The sequence below is a fragment of the Piliocolobus tephrosceles genome, chromosome 18 (genome assembly GCF_002776525.5).
Source record: "Piliocolobus tephrosceles isolate RC106 chromosome 18, ASM277652v3, whole genome shotgun sequence".
NCBI classification, from domain to species: Eukaryota; Metazoa; Chordata; class Mammalia; order Primates; family Cercopithecidae; genus Piliocolobus; species Piliocolobus tephrosceles.
In genome coordinates, this window is record NC_045451.1 from 48,641,536 (window position 1) to 48,662,892 (window position 21,357).

The 21,357-nt window shown below is 35.8% G+C and overlaps 1 protein-coding gene across 1 annotated transcript in view; it reads right to left on the minus strand.

Annotated features, from left to right (window-relative positions):
- Window positions 1-21,067, minus strand: part of ASXL3 (ASXL transcriptional regulator 3) — a 141,372-nt gene extending 120,305 nt beyond the window's left edge. Inside the window, exon 1 of the mRNA XM_031934556.1 lies at window positions 20,991-21,067. Within this exon, the coding sequence (XP_031790416.1) occupies window positions 20,991-21,046 (56 nt within the window). The 5' untranslated portion in view covers window positions 21,047-21,067. The remainder of the gene's footprint in view (window positions 1-20,990) is intronic.
- Between the last annotated feature and the right edge of the window lie 290 nt (window positions 21,068-21,357).

A 21,357-nucleotide genomic window follows, 5' to 3' on the forward strand; every position in this document is an offset into this window, starting at 1 on the left:
TCATGTCTCCTAACCATCATTTTCTTCTTCTTTTCAAAATCTTTTCTCTAGAGATCCCACTTCAAGTCTAACGCTTGCCTGTGGCCTACAGTGACAGAAACACTGAGCTTTGGAATGGGCGAGACTCAGGCTCAGATAATAGATCTTTCCACTTATCACTGTGTGAAGTTAGGCAAGATACCTAGCGTCTCTCAGCACCAATTTCCTCATCTGTAAAATGAAGAAACAGCGCCCACTTCTCAATGTTATCATGAGGAATAAATGAGCTAAAAAAATAGAAACTGCTTGGCTCAGTGCCTGACACTGATCAGTTACTACATAAATGTTAGTTTCCTGCCTTTTTGCCAAAATGACATTGAACAGACAGTTCTAATGATATTTACAGACACATACATCTGTTTTCTTTTCAGTTCTTTACCTGTATTCTACTCTTAGACCTAATAAACTTCTTCCATGTTCAACACTCAGCAAGCTTTTAATTACTCTAAAGGAAAATACTGAAATCATATTATATAAATAAATAACCAAGAAGAAGCACCACATTTCTAAGCAACATGTTCAAAATTGGAGAAACTCTAGTATATTTCTTGTAATAATTTAAAATGCATGAGCAGTTTAAGGCAAAGTAGAGGCAGTATTTATGCTGCAAATTCCTTAAAACTGCAACCCAATTTGATTCTTAGTAAAGCAGAATCAGAATAATGAAGTGCTTTCAGTGAAGATAAAACAGTCACTGGGAAAAATCAGCCTCAAGAATATTTATTAATGTCATCAGGCTACTGCGTTTAGAAGGGTCCCAAGCAAAAGAGTGAACAAGGAGACTACAACTTCAGCAAGAAAGATCATGGAGATGCAGTCAATGTTCACAGGGGAAAAGGCTCTGGATATATACAAGAAACGAAAATAAAACACTTCTATCTAGTATTACATAGGATTTTCACGTTTAGATAAATTTGTGGTTATAATATGGCCACAGTTTACACAAACTGTAATTCAGACAGAGAAATTAGAAAGCACACCAGAGCCTCTCGAATTTTCACTTTCCAACAATTCACACTTTCTCACTTTCCATTCTAGTCTGCACTGTCACACTGACAAAACAGAAATAACATATGTGAGCGACACCAATCTGGGAATCACTCTCATAACCTTCTACCCAGTCATTCAAATCACACTGCCTGGCCTTCAGGTGTCCATTTGTCCTCTCATGCCCACTAAATGACAGGAGAATGAGTGACTCTTATGGGGTTCCATACGGGAAGACCCTCAATGTCCATTTTCACCCAACGTCACTAGCTGGTACCTACCCGGAAGGAATGAACGGAACCACTCCAATGCAATCCCAGCCACTCCTGCTAGTTCAAGCATTCGGTTCAGCATCACCTCATGACCAACACGAAAGCAGCTGAGGCTCTAATATAATCATCATGGAAAGTTGTCCCAAATCCTTCATTGGAGGAAGATCCTTCATACACACCAACGCTGTCTCCAAGCCATGCCGGGGTCTGAAACCAGACTGGAAAATATTATATATGTGTATATATAGTAAAACTCCCACAAACCACTCTTCTACTTTGTCATATTTATTTACAGCTGCTTAACCAATCCTATACATATTGCCTTCTCAAGATGAAAATACGAACATTTAAGGAAAGATCCTTTCCATAGCAGAAGGTAAACTTAAAGCATATGAAGACCTGGTGCTGCCTGTTAAGGTAGTTGAGGTGATCCCAAATGGAAAATAGTTTGTCCTGAAGGGAAGAAAGAAAACACAAAATTGGTTTCCAAGGCTAATCTTCTAAACAGGGTGGACAGAATCCAGTATTCAAAAGAGAGTGAGAAAAAAAAAAAAAAAAAAAAAAAGCCTTGACTCAGCAGATAGAATAGCAATGCCAGATTAACCCTTGAAGGTCTGTTTGATATTATCAAATGTGCCTTTACTCCTCCTGAATCCCACCACTTTCATAATCCTAACTACCATCACCTTGACAGCATTATCCGACTCCCTCCTGATCAAAGAGCTCTAGACTGATTGCACTTGCTTATAATGGAGCAGGGCCAGGAACCTTAGAAAGAACAACAACTTGAAATGGTAAGAATTTTTTTTTAATGATCAATGGAGCTCCAACAGCTATCATACATAAAAAGCAAAAAGAATTCAAACCAACTAAAAGAATTTCAGTTTTCCTTCTCCTTAATGAATAAGTTTTTTAGAAACAAAGTAATAGACATTACATAGAGTATTTAAAGTTTAACCAGATAATTCACTGTTTTCTCCCCAGCTTGGGTCCTTTATTATAAGATTGAGGACTATTTCCTTCCTGCTTGCCCCTTTCACCTAAACTAATATAATAGTGACAACTGAAACTTTTAGTCCTACTGCCAAATTTTACCAACTTCCTCTAGTTCCAGAATCAACTAAAACAAAATTAAGTGGGTTAAATCACTGCAGTATTATTTTCCATGTACTTACCCTAAATTATTTTTGAGTCAAACTGCTATCTATAAAAATGCTCATCATATATAATTGCATTTAAGTTTAGCAGAATTCTGTCTTCTTATTTCCATTTAACTTGCTCTACTAGCCAGACTCATTCCATCCTTGTCAGTTATTTTCTATCTATATTAAAACAAAGAAAACTTGGAAATATCCATTTGGTGTACTGCCTTCCCTACCTACCTGGTATATATTTTGGTTCCTATGTCAATTACTCTGCTGATGTCAAATACCTAGAAATCTTTTAGATAGATTTGGACCTGAGATAGCAAACATAATACTCATTATGTTTTTCTGGACATCTTTACTAACTTTACTGTATATCATAAAGAATAATAAGTCTCTCACTAAGGATAATGCAAAGAATTGACTCACCTAGGCATAAAACTCAGAAAACATTATTTTGAAGGAGAGAGTTCACTTAGTTGCTTAGTAATATGATGTAGTTTTCTTCCTAAAATTTTAAATTCTCATGTTTGGCATACTGACTTCTTGTTGCATAACCTGAAGTTCCAACCACAGTCAAGTACAAGAATCTTCTCAAACCATTCCTTATACAAATATTGGCTAAGTAATATATGTTCAGTCAAATAAACATTTGCTGTGATGGCCACTATGATCTAAGAATCATACAGGATGTGCAAACGAGTAAGGTACACCACCAGCTATCTTGGAATTCATAGTTTAGTTGAGAGGGTTATTAAAAAAAAGTGATAGTGATACACTAGAAATTCCCCCAAGGAATACAAAAGAAGAAACCATATTTCTTTGGGGAAAATTTCCCAGGAGCACTAACAATCTGTATCTTAAGTGATAAATGAGTATTATGGTGGCAGTGATCCTAATAACCAACAGTGGCTAAAGCATTAATGTATGTATGTGCAATTTACAAGAATATCAGAAACCAAATTACTATTCATAATTAAAATATATTATATGCTGTATTTAGTTTAATAGGCGGCAAGCTATTGCAGTATAATGGAAAAATCCTAGCATACAATGAATGTTCAATAAATATTAAACTGAGGATCTCAGACAGAAGCGCACAAATAATGACACAGATTTTCCAAGAATTATTTCCTACATATATATGCACCTCCTAAGAGACAGCAAATTTGTTTTGTTCCCTCAAGTCTCTTCTCCAAATTTCCATTTTGTATATATGAAGCTTCATAATCACTTTTCAAATAAAATTTGGATGACACTGCAGACACAGGACTTTAAGACACATCCCTTTTCCCCCAAAACACACCCATCAGATAATGGGAAGAGACACTGTCGGGATACCACTGTTAACACTTACGAGTACGGAGGGTGGGAAAGTAAAGGAAATTCTACATTGATGTACATTCAGGAGACTGAAGTGACCTAAGCAGCTAAAGAAATACACCACTGCCTCCACCAAAATACAACAACAACAACAACAAACCTGAGCACGAGTATGTTAAATGAATTAGGATTTATTGTAAATGAACTGTCATTATACCAAACATGGCAAATTAGGAAATATCAATACATATAATTTGCTAAATAAAGTTTTAATGTTACAGTAAAAAAAAAAATGCCCTCTGAGTTACAAATAAGATCCAAATAAAGCATCTCAGTTAATAAAGGATAATTTATTTATAGGTAGAGTGTACATCAGGAAAATCCCAATCCCTGATATTGGAGTCCCAACATTAGTTTTTCTTTTTAATTTTATTTTTGAGACAAGGCCTCACTCTGTCACCTAGGCTGGAGTGCAGTGGCACAATCACAGCTCACTGCAGCCTCCATCTCCTGGGCTCAAGCCATCCTCTCACCTTAGTCTCCCGAGTAGCTAGAACCACAGGTATGCACATCACACGGGGTTGATTTCTTTTTATTTTGTACATAAGGGGTCTTGCTATACGTCCAAGGATAGTCTTAAACTCCTGGCCTCAAGTGATCCTCCTACCATGGCCTCCTAATGTGCTGAGACTACAGGCATGAGCCAGCACACCCGGACCCAACATTAGTCATTAATGTATATTAAAAACAACTCAGGCTCTGCTTCATTAAGTAACAGTTTTATATTTTGTCATGGAATCTGAATAAAGAACACTAACTAGACTCCCTTTTCTAGCTACTGATGAAATTTTAGATAAAAAATTAATATTATATATTTTAATACGTCTTATGGAAACATGAAGCATTTGGTACCAGTAGGCCAAAATACTACTGTAAAATATCTTAGAATATAAATTGGATTTCATTCTATCTTGATTAGCTTTCTCCAAATTTCTAACAATGGCAACAATCAGTGACATCTCATAAACTAAATACCTTACAATTGACAGAATATTTTTTCAAGTTTTTGCAAATTATTCTGTTTTTATAATAGCAATTTGATGCAAGAACTATGATTTCTCCTGTTTTACTGGAAAGACAAGAAAAATAGTCTAGGTGACTTATCCAAGATAACACATTGCATTCAAAGCAGAAACAGAGCTAGAATTCAAATTTCCATTCATTCAATCTGAAAATATCACAAGTCCAGTATTAACAAGGACACCATGGGGAAGAGAAGGATCAATGAGACGTGAACTCTACCGATCAAGGAAACTGCAGTCCTATTACAGGAAAAATTGAGACAGTTTATTAGATACTGCAACAGAGGAACACACGTATTATGTTAAAATGAAACTGCAAGGATAAAGTAATGAATTGAAGCCAAAGGAGTGAAAGAATTCTTCACAAGGAGGTGGATTTGAATTAGGCCTTGAAGGTGGGGGTGGAGAGCAAAAATTGAGTAAGGCCATTATAGGCTCAGCATTCTCACAGAGACCTAAAAATATAAGGAGTGTCTGTGTAAACTATATAGGTAATTTTTTTCAAATGAAAAAGTGATAATATATCTTTAATAGAAATCAAGCCCATACGTGGTATTTAATGAAAAAACAGATATGGCAGAGGCTGGTAGTTGTTCTCCAAGAAGAACCCTTCCCCACAGTTAAGATCCTCCACCTTTTATCTTGGAACATGCCTCCTCAAATAAAGATTTATTCTCTAGCCTCCCTTTCAGCTCAGTGCAAGTGTATGTCTGACCAATGGGACATGAGGAGAACTGTTTATTCAACTTTCAGAACATGTCTTTAAAGGGACTATGCATGCCCTTTCCTCCAGCTGCAAGCTATCTCAGACCACTGAGATAAGAACCAAATCCTAGAAACAGCAAAGAAACAAGATAGAAGGACCTAGCTTCCTTGACATCCTGGGATAACACAGCTATCTCATAACTCATAGGACTACCCACCCTCAGACTCCAACATGCAAAGTGAACTTCTATTTGATTATGTCACTTAAATTTTGGGACTCCAATCATACCCATGCAAACTTACACATCAGCTTATAGAATAGATTGTGCTATAAAGTGAATAGCTAATTTATTAGGTCTCGATTCTCCAAACCTAAGAAAAACAATCTGAAAATATTTAAATTAACTACAAAGGGTTTAATAAAATCAGCAGCATACACTTGTAACAGGCTATCAAATGCATGTTTTAATTTTAGTCTACATAGCAAGCCTAGACAATAGGAAGGTCAGGGATCAATATCACCATTTTGTATGTGATGAATAAGACAACACATAATGAATTAATTACACAAAGTATTTGATAGCTATGAATTATATTGGATTTAGCTGCTTTTAATCAGTAAAATAATCATTACATATATTATATACTGCATTTGATACACTAAAGATCCATTCATGAAGAAAATTTAAATGTCACTAATGCCAGAAAAAATAATCAGTAAATGAAAACTTAATTTTCACTGTCACTTCACATTACTTCACAACGTTTTCATTTACTGATTGGAGTTTTCAGACCACTATGTTTTCCTGTGATTATATTTAAATATTTAATTGCTATCCATTTTAATTTTTACAGAGAACAGAAGGGAAATTCAATCAGAAAACATAAAATATAATGTAAGTAAAGAAACAGAGTAGGTTGTAAGTCCATGGGGAAAATCTGAAAAGAGAGTAGCTGTCGGACAAACCCTCTTAATCAAATTGTCTACAGACAAATCTACTGGCCCTTGCCTCACATATCCCATAGTTAAATGCATTCCAAACAAAAACTGAAAAATAATACTCAATTCAATGATTTCTTCCTGCGAGGTCTTCATTGGCTCACCATGCCTTACTGAACTCAATGGCTCTCTCCATCAACCCATGGTGGAAATATAAGGCAGTCACAGCCCCTTCCTTGTTCTTTTCGGTCTTCCTTTGGGTGAGGTCTTGGTGGCAACAGGAAGCCAATGAGACCAGAATCAAACATTTTAGATCACTATTTGAAGTATATAGTACAAACTGTCTTGCATTCCTAACTCTTGCGCAACAGTTTTACAACTATTTACTATTAGGTAGGTGCAAAAGAAATTGTGGTTTTTGCCATTCCTTTCAATAACCAAACCCACTGAATAGTACCTAAGAACTATTTCAATAGTTCCATTTCAATAGTACCTAAGAACGGAACATTGATCCTTCTTTCTTTACACAGCGTTCAGCCTTCACTTACTTTTGAGTATGCTTTTGTACATTCTTCTTAAATTTTGAAATAATAAGCCTCTTCTAAGTTTACAAATGAGTCAGATATTCACTAACCCTATCGTTGTGGACAACTCACTCACTTTTTCTAAGCCTTAGTTTATTGATTTGTGAAACAAAAGTCTAAAAGTATATGATCTAAAATGTCCTTACCAGAAACAAAATATAATTATCAGATAAACCTCATTCATGTCTTAGTTTGCATCCTAATGCGGTAGGGGCTGTTTTGAATGATCTGTTTTGAAGAGGAAGTTTGCTCTCAGATCAATTCTCACAAGCTAAATTGGGATAGTAATAAACAACAGTAAATGGTCCACATGGAAACTAGTCCTAGCCTTCTTTTCACCAAAGGACACAACTCCTTAGACTCCTTAGCTATTACAAATGATGTATCCCCCTATCCTCTTATCACAAAGGTACACTTTTAATAAAGACGAGAAATTGTTGGGGAAACTAGGTGGTTGAAAGTTGGGTATGGGGAAGACCGGATTTAAAACTTTAAATAACTATCTGCTTCAAGTTACTCAAAATGCTTCAGAGACTATTTCACAATCCCCCATCACCTTCTTATGAGAAAAGGAGAGAAGACTTTACCACTCCACCTGCTATAAAAAGTAATTTATAAAACTTTGGGAATTAAGTTATAATTGGATGACTTATTTTTGGTAGTACAATAAAAAAAGAACAGAATTGAAAAATAATAAATAATTCTCATCTTAGCAATCAGGTTAAAATTTCAAAAAGTTAAATAAAAACGGAGTAAGCCGTAAAAACTTTGGCAATTCCTACTAGTACTCCCTGTATTCTTGTTTAGCACTTTCCTTCTTATAGTGGGGGAGAGTGGGAGAGGAGGCTTCAAAGTGAGCCTTGCTAATCTTAACATTTAAGAAATTGAGATCTGAGCTATTCTTTAAACCACCTCACTGACAACAACCTGTTCCAACAAATCTTAATTAATGCCAATTTTCTATTTCTGGCAAGCATCAGGTAATCTTCAATGAACACAAATTAAGCTATAAACTGAATAATCATTGTATGAATTATTGTATTTCATGCAGATATGCTACAGAATAACTACATTATGAATTTAAGACAGCCACAGTGGCCTGCAACATGCTCTGCTTGGCAATTATGCGTATGTCTTTTGTAAAAATAAAAAGAAAAGGGTGATGTTTTCATACTTCCCAGTGGGAGTGTAACAAATGGGTGATAGAAGAGTGGTTGAGCAAGTGGTCATGATAAACATTCTGCTTATTCTCTGCTTAAGAACATTTCCTAAAGGATGCAGTCATGCTGCTTCGGAAACTATACTGGGGTATTCATTCAGGCCTCCTTTTCTTTGCCTAGACACGTATCTCAAAAGGAAAAATGATGTTAATAACTTAGCCTCCCTCTACCTCCACCCAAACATTGGATTATCTACATTTTGTTAGCAATTATGATTTGACTAGTAACAGTTAGCAAGAAACAAGAATTTCAATCTATAAGTCCAAGATCAACAATAAAACCTTGAGAGTCTCATGAAGTCTTTAGTTCTCCCATTACCCACAGTATGTTTCCTGCTCTCAGGGCACTGTCTTCTAAAAACAAACAGTACAAAGTTACATTTAAAATAAGTCATGCTGCTGTCCATAAGCCCAAATCTTTACCCAAAATGATCCTCCTCATGTTAGACAAGCAAAACAGTGTGAGGTTTTGCATCCTCCAAATGTAAGTGGGTTGTGAAAATGTTTTTTGTTTTCTGTTTTATTTTTTTTCACTCTTTAAAACTATTTACAACTAGGCTATAAACTGAAAGAGTTTCAACATACCTGTCTTTGACAAGCCAGACTTTCATTTTGGTGAGTAATCATATAGGACAGCAACAATCAGGCAGAAAAACTGCCAACAGCAATGGGAGAGTGTTCACTCAATAGAATCTTATAAGCAATACTTTTTAAAATCAGTTTCATTAGACTTAGGCTACAAATGTTTAAAAAGGTTAAGAACGATTGGCTTTAAGTCAGACATCAAATCCCAGGTTTATCATTTTCTAGCTCGACAAACTTTTTCAAATTACTCACCCTCATCTGCCTCTGATTCTTCACCAGTAAAATGGGGAATATAGTATCTACCCATCTCAAATCTTTTGTTTCAAGGTAATTTATGTGAAGTCCTTGGCATTAAGCTTAATATAAAGGATCAATAGATGTTAGGTATTATTTTTATTATCATGTCCCTATTTATTAATGTGCTTGACATACTACATAAAACACAGCATTTCAGCACTATGCCAAGAAAATTAATGGTACAAAGGTATGAGTTCCTTGCCTTTAAGAGCTTATGTTTGTGTTGGAAAGACAACCTTTTTAACATGTTGGAATATCATATACGTGAATAATTTAAGAGAGAATTTAGAAATTCTCAACTTTAAAATCAAAAAATAACATTAAGTATAAGGCTTAAGACATCTTCACAGAGAAGAGGCTGAAAGACCTCATTAAATAACACAGAAAATGGTCTGAAATACTCAAAGGCAGAAATGGTATTTTATTCATCTATTAACCCCCACAACTTCCACAGTCTCAAGAACACAACATGTGCTGAATAAATGTCAACAGAATGAACATATGCCTTAAAACTTCCAAAAAGTAGTCAGGATCTTACACAATAAACACTGAGTAGGCACTTAGTAGGTATTTAATTAACTTAACGGTAATAGCTATATCTCCACAACTTTATCTTAATTTCTCTGAGGTCCTCTAATTTCTGTGATGTTCGTCTAATTTGACAACTAACCACTCTGCATATATATACCTAAGTACTAAGAACAGGCCCAGGAGATGCATACTACAGAGAGTCCAGAGATCATACAGACATCTCGCACTGCACCAGCACAGGCCATAATGTATTAAAAAAAGAAACTCAATAGAATAACGACCTGAGCTCCAGTCAACAATTATCAATTTCATTTTTGCTTGGGTGTGTGAGAAGGCATAGGATAAATAGTCTTTTCATTGTCCTCAAAGAACTAGGGTTTATTTTTAGGAATTAAGTGCTATTGCTTTTAGAAAACCTGGCTCAACAAAAATAAAATTTTTATTTCTTCTGAAAACAAATCAACTATAAAAAAGAAGTCTCCATGTGAGCATATCAACTGTTTTGCATTTGAATTATGTTGTCAAGTTCAAAACAATGAAGCAAAACTAAAATCATTTTGGCGAGTGGCAATTAAGGGCACAAGCAATAAAATAAGAGATGAAGCGCACCACTTAGAAAAAATAATTAAATAAAATCATCCCAGTTAAATGCCTATTCCTCCTCAAAGATTTTCACCTGCATAAGATACTTGAAAGACTCACACACAATGTAATTTTACATCCATTTTGGGTCCTATTTCTGCACTGAAATATTTATAGAGTGTTCAGTGTTTCTGGAGTAAATTATACCTAGATCTTGATAAAGCTGAAATCACTGAAATTACCTTTTTTTGCTCAATTATATGGAAAAATGCAGAAAGAAAGTTTGACAGCATAAAAAGATATATTAAGAAATGGCCATTTTGTAGCTATAATTGCATAGCTTAGTGGTTATTGATGCCCTGAGGCATCAATATATACGCAGTCACCACAGCTATTTTTACCAAAGGCTTCAAATAAAATGCAAGTAAGTTTATGTTACGTGAATATACACGTTATATTTGTTTTGTTTTATTTTGTTTTGTTTGAGACAGAGTCTCGCTCTGTCGTCCAGGCTGGAGTGCAGTGGCATGATCTCGGCTCACTGCAACCTCCACCTCCCAGGTTCAAGCAATTCTCCTGCCTCAGCCTCCCAAGTAGCTGGGATTACAGGTGCAGGTCACCACTTCAGGCTAATTGTTGTATTTTTAGTAGAGATGGGTTTCACCATGTTGGCCAGGCTGGTCTTGAACGCCTGACCTTAGGCAATACGCCCACCCTGGCCTCCCAAAGTACAGGGATACAGGCGTGAGCCACTGCACCCAGTCAATATTTGAATATAAAACTTTTTAATTTTATTGGTTTATATGTTAGGAATAACATGAAAACACATACGAGTAGTAGGCAAAAATGGAAGCATGGTACTGTGTTAAGCATATTGTTATAAATAACTTCCAAAATGAAATACAAAAAAATTCTAGAAATATTATTATGTTATACTATGAATTCTAAAAATCTTCCAAATTCTGAATCATGGTTATGGACTGAATGTCTTTGTACTTTCAAAATTCATACGTTGAAACTGTAACGCTCAGTTGTATCTGCATTTGAAGATGGGCCCTAGAGCGAAGTGATTAAGGATAAATGAGGTCCTAAGGATGGAGCCCTGATCCAATAGGATTGGTGTCCTTATAAGAAGAAACAGTAGACAGCTTGCTGTGTCTCTGTGCAGACATATGGAAGAAAGGCCGATGTGATGACATGCAAGAAGGCAGCCAGCTATAAGCCAGGAAGAAAGTCCTTACCAGAAACGGACACTGCCAGCCTTAATCTGGGCTTTCTGCCTTCCAGAACTGTGAGAAAATAAATTTCTGTTATTTAAGCCACCCACTCTATGGTATTTTGTTATGGAAGCTTAAGCTGACTAAGACAATCACGACTAAGTCTGGGAGGACTTAATAGTGATTAAGAGTCATCTTCCAAACTCAGTGCATTACTGAGGCATTCTGTATAAAAAGTATTTCCTTCCCATTCAGCAATCCAATCTTACATCAACAATGGGATAACTACCAGAAATGTGAGTGCCTGTGCATGCGCGCGCGCGCGCGCGCACACACACACACACACACACACACACACAGAGGCACACATGACAGTCTTTGAATTTCTTGTGGCGCTCGACTTCTACTTTTCAAATCACGAAAAAAGTAACAGGAGACATTTCACAATGAACCACAAATACTCAACTATGGCTGCAATATCAGATGTTTGACTATAAAGGCTTTACAGTTACCCAAGCCCAAGTGGATTATGATTGTGCTGAAAACTTGAAACGTGATCTTGCTGGGTAGCATTTCACATAATGATTTTCTACTCAGAAAATGCTGCCACAGTAATATATAATCTTATCATCCTCCTCAAGAATTACTTTATTTTGTCCCAACATTTAAAAAGTTTAAGTTAAAAGAAGCTTAACTTATTAGATATTACAGAGTTATTTTAAACAATTAGTGATATTCATGTGCAGACTATGACTTCTTAATCAAGTTACACCATTTAACTCAAAACTAATTAAATATGTACAGAAAATATACAATGCCCCAAAACATTTTAAGTGACATATTTTGGGTAAAACCAAATATATACAAAATTGTCCAGATTAGAAATTCAAAATTTTATCTAAATGTAAGGTGTAATGTAGGCTTTACCATTCTTACATAAGCCCTATAGTATCAGAATATTATGTAATAGATTTATCCAGAGATCATTAACTAGAAAAAAGTACCATATTCAATTTAATCAAACAATCATCAAACATACAAAAGACTGTAGCTTTTGATTAATCACTTTAAGTGATTAATATGTGTGATACAGTCTCTTGAATTTAGGGATACCTCATGTTTTGTGTGTTTCACTTTATTATGCTTCACAAATACTGCATTTTTTACAAATTGCAAGTCTGAGGCAACCCTGCATCAAGCAAGTCTATTGGTGCCATTTTTCCAACAGCATTTGCTCATTTCCTGTCTGTGTCACAGTTTGGTAATTCACACAATATTTGCAACTTTGTCATTATTATTATATCTGTTATGGTGTTCTGTAATCAGCTATCTCTGATGTTACTAGTGTAATTGTTTGGAGTGTCATGAACAGTGCCCATATAAAATGGCAAACTTGGTCAAAATTCTATGAAGGCTAGGAGAGGTGAGGAAGCTGCAGAAGAAAAGTTAGAAGCTAGCAAAGTTTGGTTTATGAGGCTTAAGGTAAAAGGCCATCTCTATAATATAGAAGTGCAAAGTGAAGCAGCAATTACTAATGTAGAAGCCCCAGCAAGTTGTCCAAAATATCTAGCTAAGATCATTGACAAAGGTGGCTATATGAACTAGATTTTCTATGTAGACAAAACAGCCTACATTCATTACTGAAAGAAAATGCCACCTAGGACTTTCATAGGTAGAGAGGTGAAGTCAAGGTTTGCTTTCAACGCTTCAAAACACAGGCTTGCTCTCCTGTTTGGGGCTAATGTCACTGATGACTTTATGCTGAAGCCAATGACCATTTAGCATTTTGGAAATCCCAGAGCACTTAAACATTATGTTACATCTGCTATACCTGTACTCTATAAATGGAAAAACAAAGTATGCATGACACCACATCTGTTTACAAAATGGTTTACTGAATATTTTAAGCTGTTAAGACTTACTGCTCAGAAAAAAAAAAAAAAGATTCCTTTCAAAATACTACTGTTTACTGACAACGCATCTAGTCACCCAAGAGATGAGGGAGATGTACAAAGAGACTAATGTTGCTTTCATACCTGCTAAGACAACATGTATTCTGCAGTCCATAAATCAAGGAATAATTCTGATTTTCTAGTCTTCTTATTTAAGAAATATATTTCTGGCCAGGCGCAGTGGCTCAAGCCTGTAATCCCAGCACTTTGGGAGGCCGAGACCAATGGATCACGAGGTCAGCAGATCGAGACCATCCTGGCTAACATGGTGAAACCCCGTCTCTACTAAAAAATACAAAAAACTAGCCGGGCGAGGTGGCGGGCGCCTGTAGTCCCAGCTACTCGGGAGGCTGAGGCAGGAGAATGGCATAAACCCGGGAGGCGTAGTTTGCAGTAAGCTGAGATCCGGCCATTGAACTCCAGCCTGGGCGACAGAGTGAGACTCCGTCTCAAAAAAAAAATATATATATATATGTGTGTGTGTATATATATATATATGTGTGTGTGTGTGTGTGTGTATATATATATATATATATATATATATATATATATCCTAAGGCTATCACAGCCATAGATAGCAATTCCTCTGATGAATCTGAGCAAAGTGAATTAAAAATCTTCAGAAAAGAGTTCACCCTTCTAGATGCCATTGAGAACATTCATGATTCACGGGAGGTGGTCACAACAGCAACATCAATAAGAGTATGGAAGAAGTGGATTCTGATCCACTTCAACACTTCAGTGGAGGAAGTAACTGCAGATGTGGTAGAAACGACAAGAGAACTAGAATTTGAAGTGGAGCCCAAAGTGGTGACTGAATTGTTTCAATCTCATGATAAAACTTTCACAGGTCAGGAGGTGCTTCTTATAGATGTGTAATGAAGATAATTTCTTGAGATAAAATCCACTTCTGGTGAAGATACTGTGAACATTGTTGAAATACAAATAAATGATTTAGAATATTACATTAACTTAGTTGATAAAAAGCAACAGCATGGTTTGAGAGGACTGACTCCAGCTTTAAAATTAAAAGTTCTACTATGGGTAAAATATTGTCAAATAGCATTGCATACCACAGAAATATTTCAAGAAAGGAAGTGTCAATCAATACAGAATACTTCACTGTTGTCTTACTTTAAGCAATTGCCACAGCCATTCCATCCTTCAGCAACCACTATCCTGATCAGTCAGCAGCCATCAACATCAAGACAAGACTCTCTCTACCAGCAAAGTGATTACGACTTGTTGAAGGTTCAGATGATTGTTATCATTGTTTTTTAGATAGGGTCTCATTCAGTCACCCAGGTTAGAGTGGAGTGGCACTATCTCAGCTCACTACAGCCTGACCACATCGGCTCAAGTGATCCTCCAGCTTCAGCCTCCCTAACTAATATCTGGAACTATATAGGTATGTACCACCAAGTCTGGCTAATATTCTATTTTTTGTAGAAACAGGGCCTCACTGTTTCTGTTGTTGTCCAGGCTGGTCTCAAACTCCTGGACTCAAATAATCCCCCTTCCTTGGCCTCCCAAAGTGCTGGGATTACAGGCATGAGCCACCATGTCCAGCATAAAGTATTTTTTTAATTAAGGTATGCACAGTGTTTTTCAGACATAATGCTACTGCACACCCAATAGACTACTGTATATAAACACGACTTTTATATGCACTGGGAAACCAAACAATTTGTGTGACTCCCTTTTTTGCAATATTCTCCTTATTGTGATGGTCTGGAATCAAACCTGCAATATCCTCAATGAATGCCTGCATTATGGATTCCTTATTAAGAAATGCTACTATAAACTGAAGTCAGTTTTGAGAGAAAAAAAAAAAAAAAACAGATTTGTAAAGGGGAAAGGAAGACTTGGGATAAGATGACCAGATAAGAAGATAGTGCAATAATCCAGGTAAGAAATGAAAAGTATCTGAAGAATTGCAAAAAGTATGGTACACAGAAAGAAAGACGTGCTTAGGAAGTAAAACTAACACTACCCAGAACCATCTGGCCATGACGTCCGGGGAGTTAAGAATGGCACTGATTGAGATTTCTAATCTGAGTAATGATGACAAGTAAAATTTTATGTCAACTAAGAACTAGATTATTCTCGAAGCTTGCTTATACACATGTACACACACAAATATATGCAAATTGCCCTATGTTTCTGTTTAATAACACCATTGTCTCATACATCCCTCTCTAAGTAGCTGACTGTGCACACCATTTACACAATGAGAGAATTAGATGTTAACAAATGGCAGGGATGACACTGTGAGCTAACACTGTAATTCTAAAATGCCCAACACAAACAAACTAGACCACCATTTCAGTATTAAAGGAAGGGCGCCAACATGGAGTCTGCAGATAAGAATTGATTTTGCAGTAGAAATTACTTGCGTTTATTTCTTATCTCTAGGCAAAACATTGCAGCGGCAAGAAAGAATCATCTCCTAAAGCACTAATTAGCAACATAAATCTCACCAAGAGCAATGCCAAGAAATTTTATTGTTTGTCACTATACATGGTAATAGAATTTCTGACATGTTATCCCCCTAAAGAAATGCAACATCTTTAATAAACCACAGTACAAAGTGGAGATTCTAATTTCAGCTTATCATAACAGAGATTGCAAAACAGAAAACATAAAAAGTCTTAAACAAAACGAGGTAAAAATAAATTCCGGAATTATCAGTGGAATAAAAAATTCTCATTGGTACCAGAGTAATGACAAAATCTGGGATGTCAATGCATGTTCTACATCACAAAATCTAAAATATGTCCATTATTCTGAGGAACACTAAACACAACAGATACTGTTTATAAAACTTTTTAAAATGTCCCTACTGAAATATATAATTATAGGTTGCTTCTCTGTAAACAGTTGATGAAATTTAACACAGTTTTTAAATCTAAAGTATGGCATCTCTAATATTGTTAAAATGTACCTCATAAATACTGTCTTGCCCTCAACCCAACAGAGGTTTTCTTAATTGCTTTGTGTGGTTTGTGTGTATATGTATATTTTAATTTTACGACCACTTCAGGCTCATTATAAACTATTTGCCTATTATCAAATAATATAAAACTAAATCACAGTTCCTGCTACATTAGTAACAGGTATCTTACAATGATAATGTCCAGCACATAAAAAAATTATTCCTCACTGATGAATGGTTGTTTTGCTCTCACTACATAAGTCATGTAAGCCTTACTCCATGATCTTGCAACCCCTGGATATGTTACTATAACAGAGCACACATTTCTTTGGAATCATCACTTGAAAAATTACATAAGACATGGCATCAAAAAACACATCCTCAGGCATCAAAAATCCCACAGTCCTCTTGGTCAAGGAATGATAACTTCTGTACAAGCAAATCAAAAGCAGAAAATCAGAATTGGAATGACCCCCAAAATCATCCAAAGCAACACTGTAACTAGACTTACTCCTCTTTTCTAAACAAATATTTACACTTACTGCAGACAAGAACACACTCCACGGCAGCACCCTAACTCCCTGAGGAAGGAAGTGGGGATGTTTATCTAAGAAGTCCAAAGAGGGATATCAAATATCCATCCACAAAAGCCGCAGACAGGAGTATTCACATTTTAATCCCGTCTATAGAAGCAGCATGGCTATTTGATTATATGATTCCAATCATCTGAAAAGCCTTCCAATACTTTGATTGATCAACTGTTGACAATTAATAAACATAAAGGAGCAGAAGCCCTAAAAACACTCAGAATCAGTGAAGCAAGTACACAGAGGGACCAGAATAAAATGACATTAATAAAATCTTCTATCCTATTATACACAGGGGAAGTAAAAATTACCAAGAGTATTTTCATAAGAAAGAAAACCAGGTCTTAAAAAATCATTCTATTATTTTTTTCAACAAAACCACATGTCCTTCTGCTAATTTATTATATTCATATTTCATATTTCTTTTTTACCCACACAGAAGGTACTTATTTCATTCTGGCTTTTCCAAATACAATTTAATCCTACTGTACACATTTCATCAATAATATGAAGATGAGACACAGAACATGATGTAAAAAGTCGTATTTTTATCATGCTTACATGAAAACTATATGATTTAAAGTGTCACTTGTAAAGAGGAAAATACAGCATACAATGTCAAATTTCACCTTAAATAACAGTAACATACATACTGAACACATTCAAATACCCTCATTAGTTTTGCCAAAATTACTAATGTAGTTTTTCTATTATAAGTTACAAGTTTAAACTAGTGGCTTTCACAGTGTTTGAAAACAAGCAACAGCACAGTAACTTCAGTTGTTCACAGATAATCTGCTGGAAACTATCAGCATACATATATTTAATGGGATTTCCACAAACCTGTTGAGTTTCTTTTGATGTTAAAAATAACTACTATTACATATCATCAAAAACACAACATGTTAAAAAGAAGCTTCTAACTCTGAATGCAAGCCAAAGTCGTTACTAAGCACCAGCAAATTAACATCTTGAGAATGAAGATTATTGACTAAACAACTATTTATTGAGTATCTGTCGAGAGCCAGAAGGGTTAGGTACCCTGCCCTTAAGGAGCTCACACACAGGCAGGGAAGACATACAAAGACAAAATTACAGTACAGCGAGGTAAGTGCTATCGGAGACCTGCCTGACACATACAGAATGAAGGACCCCCAGAGTACCTGACACAAATGCCCTTGCTTTGAGTACAGGTTGGAATGATGACGGTGGCTGAAGACCTTATCTTCTATTGTCTAGAAATTCTAGGTACAGTAGAGGACTGTTTGGAGGAGGACCATTAAAACGTTACCTCTCATCCATAGAAGAGACCACCAGAGGGTTATGGCCATATTAGTAACTTTACAAGCACTTCCCTGTATTTAATCACACATATTACTAATGTGCATTTCTTGAAACACATCATTAGTAAATGCCTAGAAATCAATCAGCTATGTTTGACCTCATGAAGGTGGAATTTCTAAACTTTACTTAAGAAAAATACATACAGTTACATTCCATTTACTCAACTACCTTAAATATTTGGAAAACATTTAAGAACTTGGAAAGTAGCAAAACAGTACATTAAGGAGGCAAAATAAGTGTCAATAACTGCTCCTTGAAACAACATCCATACATACAAGACAGTCCTAAACTCACTCAAAAGCTAGGTATGTTTATTTTAGAGGTGACTCTGACAAGAAAATTAGAACTAGAAAACAAGGGAACAGTGAGCACAGGCGCATGAGTCATAAGTAATGGATTACCATTGACAAGAAGGGGGAAATTTAAAGAAATGGAATGAAAAAACAAATGGGAGCACAAAATGCATAGTCTGAGGCCACTTGATGCAGAGCAGATTTTACAGAAGAAAACTTTAACTGTGTTCTCTTTATTTGCTTTTCCTTTTCCTATTCAAACCGGTAATTGTGTGCAGGTACTTCACTAATACTATACTGGTTCATGAGTATTTGTAACAAAGGATTTTTTTTTTCCTTACAGAAGGACAAATAGTGACGCAGTGGCTGAAGTGGGGAGACAGATTCAATTTAGAGGACTAGGGAGTTACATTTCCCATTTCAGTGTTCTTTAATTACTCTTTGAAGAAGTTGGTTTTTAAAATTTGTTTGTATTAGTTAACTACGCATGCTGAAAGCCCTCTTATATACCATTCTGGGAGGACCAGCATTTTGAAAATTTTGAAATAAAGCTATAATGATAACAAGTGTAATTAAAATGTTGTTGTGAGTCACAGTACAGGGATTTTTATATCTCAAGCTTCATAACAAATGATAACAGCAGAGTCACTCCTGTGGAGAAGAATATCTTAATGAACGAATTTCAAATGTCTGCTTTTAGGAGGTGCTTTTTCTGTCCACATTGGCAGATTCCTCTGGCAACAACACCCACATGAGATAGTTGACATCCTTAGATTTTTAGCCCTTCTTTTCTTTTGACTATGGCACAAATATTTTCAGTGCTTTCTAATTGTCATAAATATTTCCAGGGTTACTGACAGGTGGCAAGAAGAAAATCAATCTCCTGTTTTCCTGATTTTGTTCCCTAACTCCTTAAACTGACATCTGGGTTAAAATAGGATCTCCTTTAACAGAGTTGTTAGGTACTGTTAGCAACTAACCTGCCCACTGCTGCCTCCACTTTGTGGGGGAACAATTAGTGCAAACACAATGTGGTTATATTATCTTAGGCTATTTCTACAGAGTAGGCAGAAAAAAAGTCTCCAAAATAAAAAATGAAAATTTGAGTATAGGTTTCCTGTACCCCAGTAAATTGTGATGTCTATGGACCTACCTTGCAAAAGATACATTTTAAACAGCGAGAGGCTGATGTCACCCACACGTTAAAGTTATAGGAGTTATAGCTGAAACCTACTTTTCACAGAAAGTCAGCCTCAGAAGGATATTTATTTATCTTAGCAGTTTCTATATCCACATCAAATGAAAACATTCAAAAGGTAGTCTGGTAGGTTTAATTTCATCAAGTTGTGACTACTGTATGCTCCATGGCTTACAGATGGACAACTCATGTACACAAATCTATTCTATGTAACAAGGCTGATTACATACACATATGACAACATCATAGTTGTTTCATCCTATAGTAAACCTTTTTCTCCTTGAGTAATATCATCTATACGGCCCTAACTCGCTATCTAAAACCATAAAATTAATACCTAAGAATAAAGAATCATCACTGAAATATTACCTGGCAACCAAAAGGAATTCCTGTTATATACTACAACATGAGGAAACCCTGAAAACATTATATGCTAAGTCAGAAAAGCCTTTCACAAAAGGCTACATATCTATATTCCACTTATATTAAATGTCTAGAATAGCAAGTCCATAGAGACAGAAAGTGGACTAGCAGCTGCCAGAGGCAAGAGTAGTTGGTATATGGAGTGACTGCTGATGGGTGTAGGGTTTCATTTTAGGGTGATGAAAATGTTCTAAAGTTTGATAACGTTGATGATGCAGAACTTTGTGAATATAACATAATCCACTAAACTGTACATTTTAAAAGGGTAAATATTAGGCTCAACAGCTATTACAGGATGCATCAAGTAGAGTTTCTTAAATATAAGAGGACTAGATTTTCAACCACATTTACTGGCACTGAATTTTATCAAAGTGAGCTCATCTTTATATCCTAGGATCTACCTATTAAACCTGTAAAAGTGTTTCTCTTTCACCACCTGGTTTCAGAAACACAATCTCCTCTTACAAGAAAAAGAAACGGGAATAACTTCAAGGAGGGGCTAAGTCACACAGTGCTGTTCTTTGTTAAGAAAGTACGTCCTGTATCAATCCATCTAATGTATTAAGGTAACAGGCAAGTCCAAGGAAATCTTAAACCATCCAACTACTTCTCAATTAGAAAAGAATTTGTGGGTAGTTACCCAATTCACAATCAACTACAATATCAAAATCTAGATACACCTATTGCTTAGCAACGAGTGGCAATTATTATTTAATGAAAACAGAAAATGTTTTAAATATGGATACTGACCTTGTTTCTTTTAACCCTTCTTTCTGAATGACTTCCAATATCTGCTTTGCTGTCATTGGTGAGTTGGGGTGTTTTTCTAGTGCCTAAAATATAAACATAAGATTCCGAGATTATTGCATGGCAGCATACAAAATGAAAATGTATGTGAATCATGCATCCTCTGCTTATTTTATTACAGGGGAAGGGGCTTTTACATCAAAGTAACAGTCCATCATACAGGTCAGGTGCCCAAAGGGAGAACATAATTTTTTTGGACATTTAAATCGGAAATTTCTGCAACAAAAAGGGGCCATCCTTCAAACATGTCACAAAGGCATACATACCAAAAAAGAAATGTGAACCCTAAAGAGAACAAGTTAAAAAATGT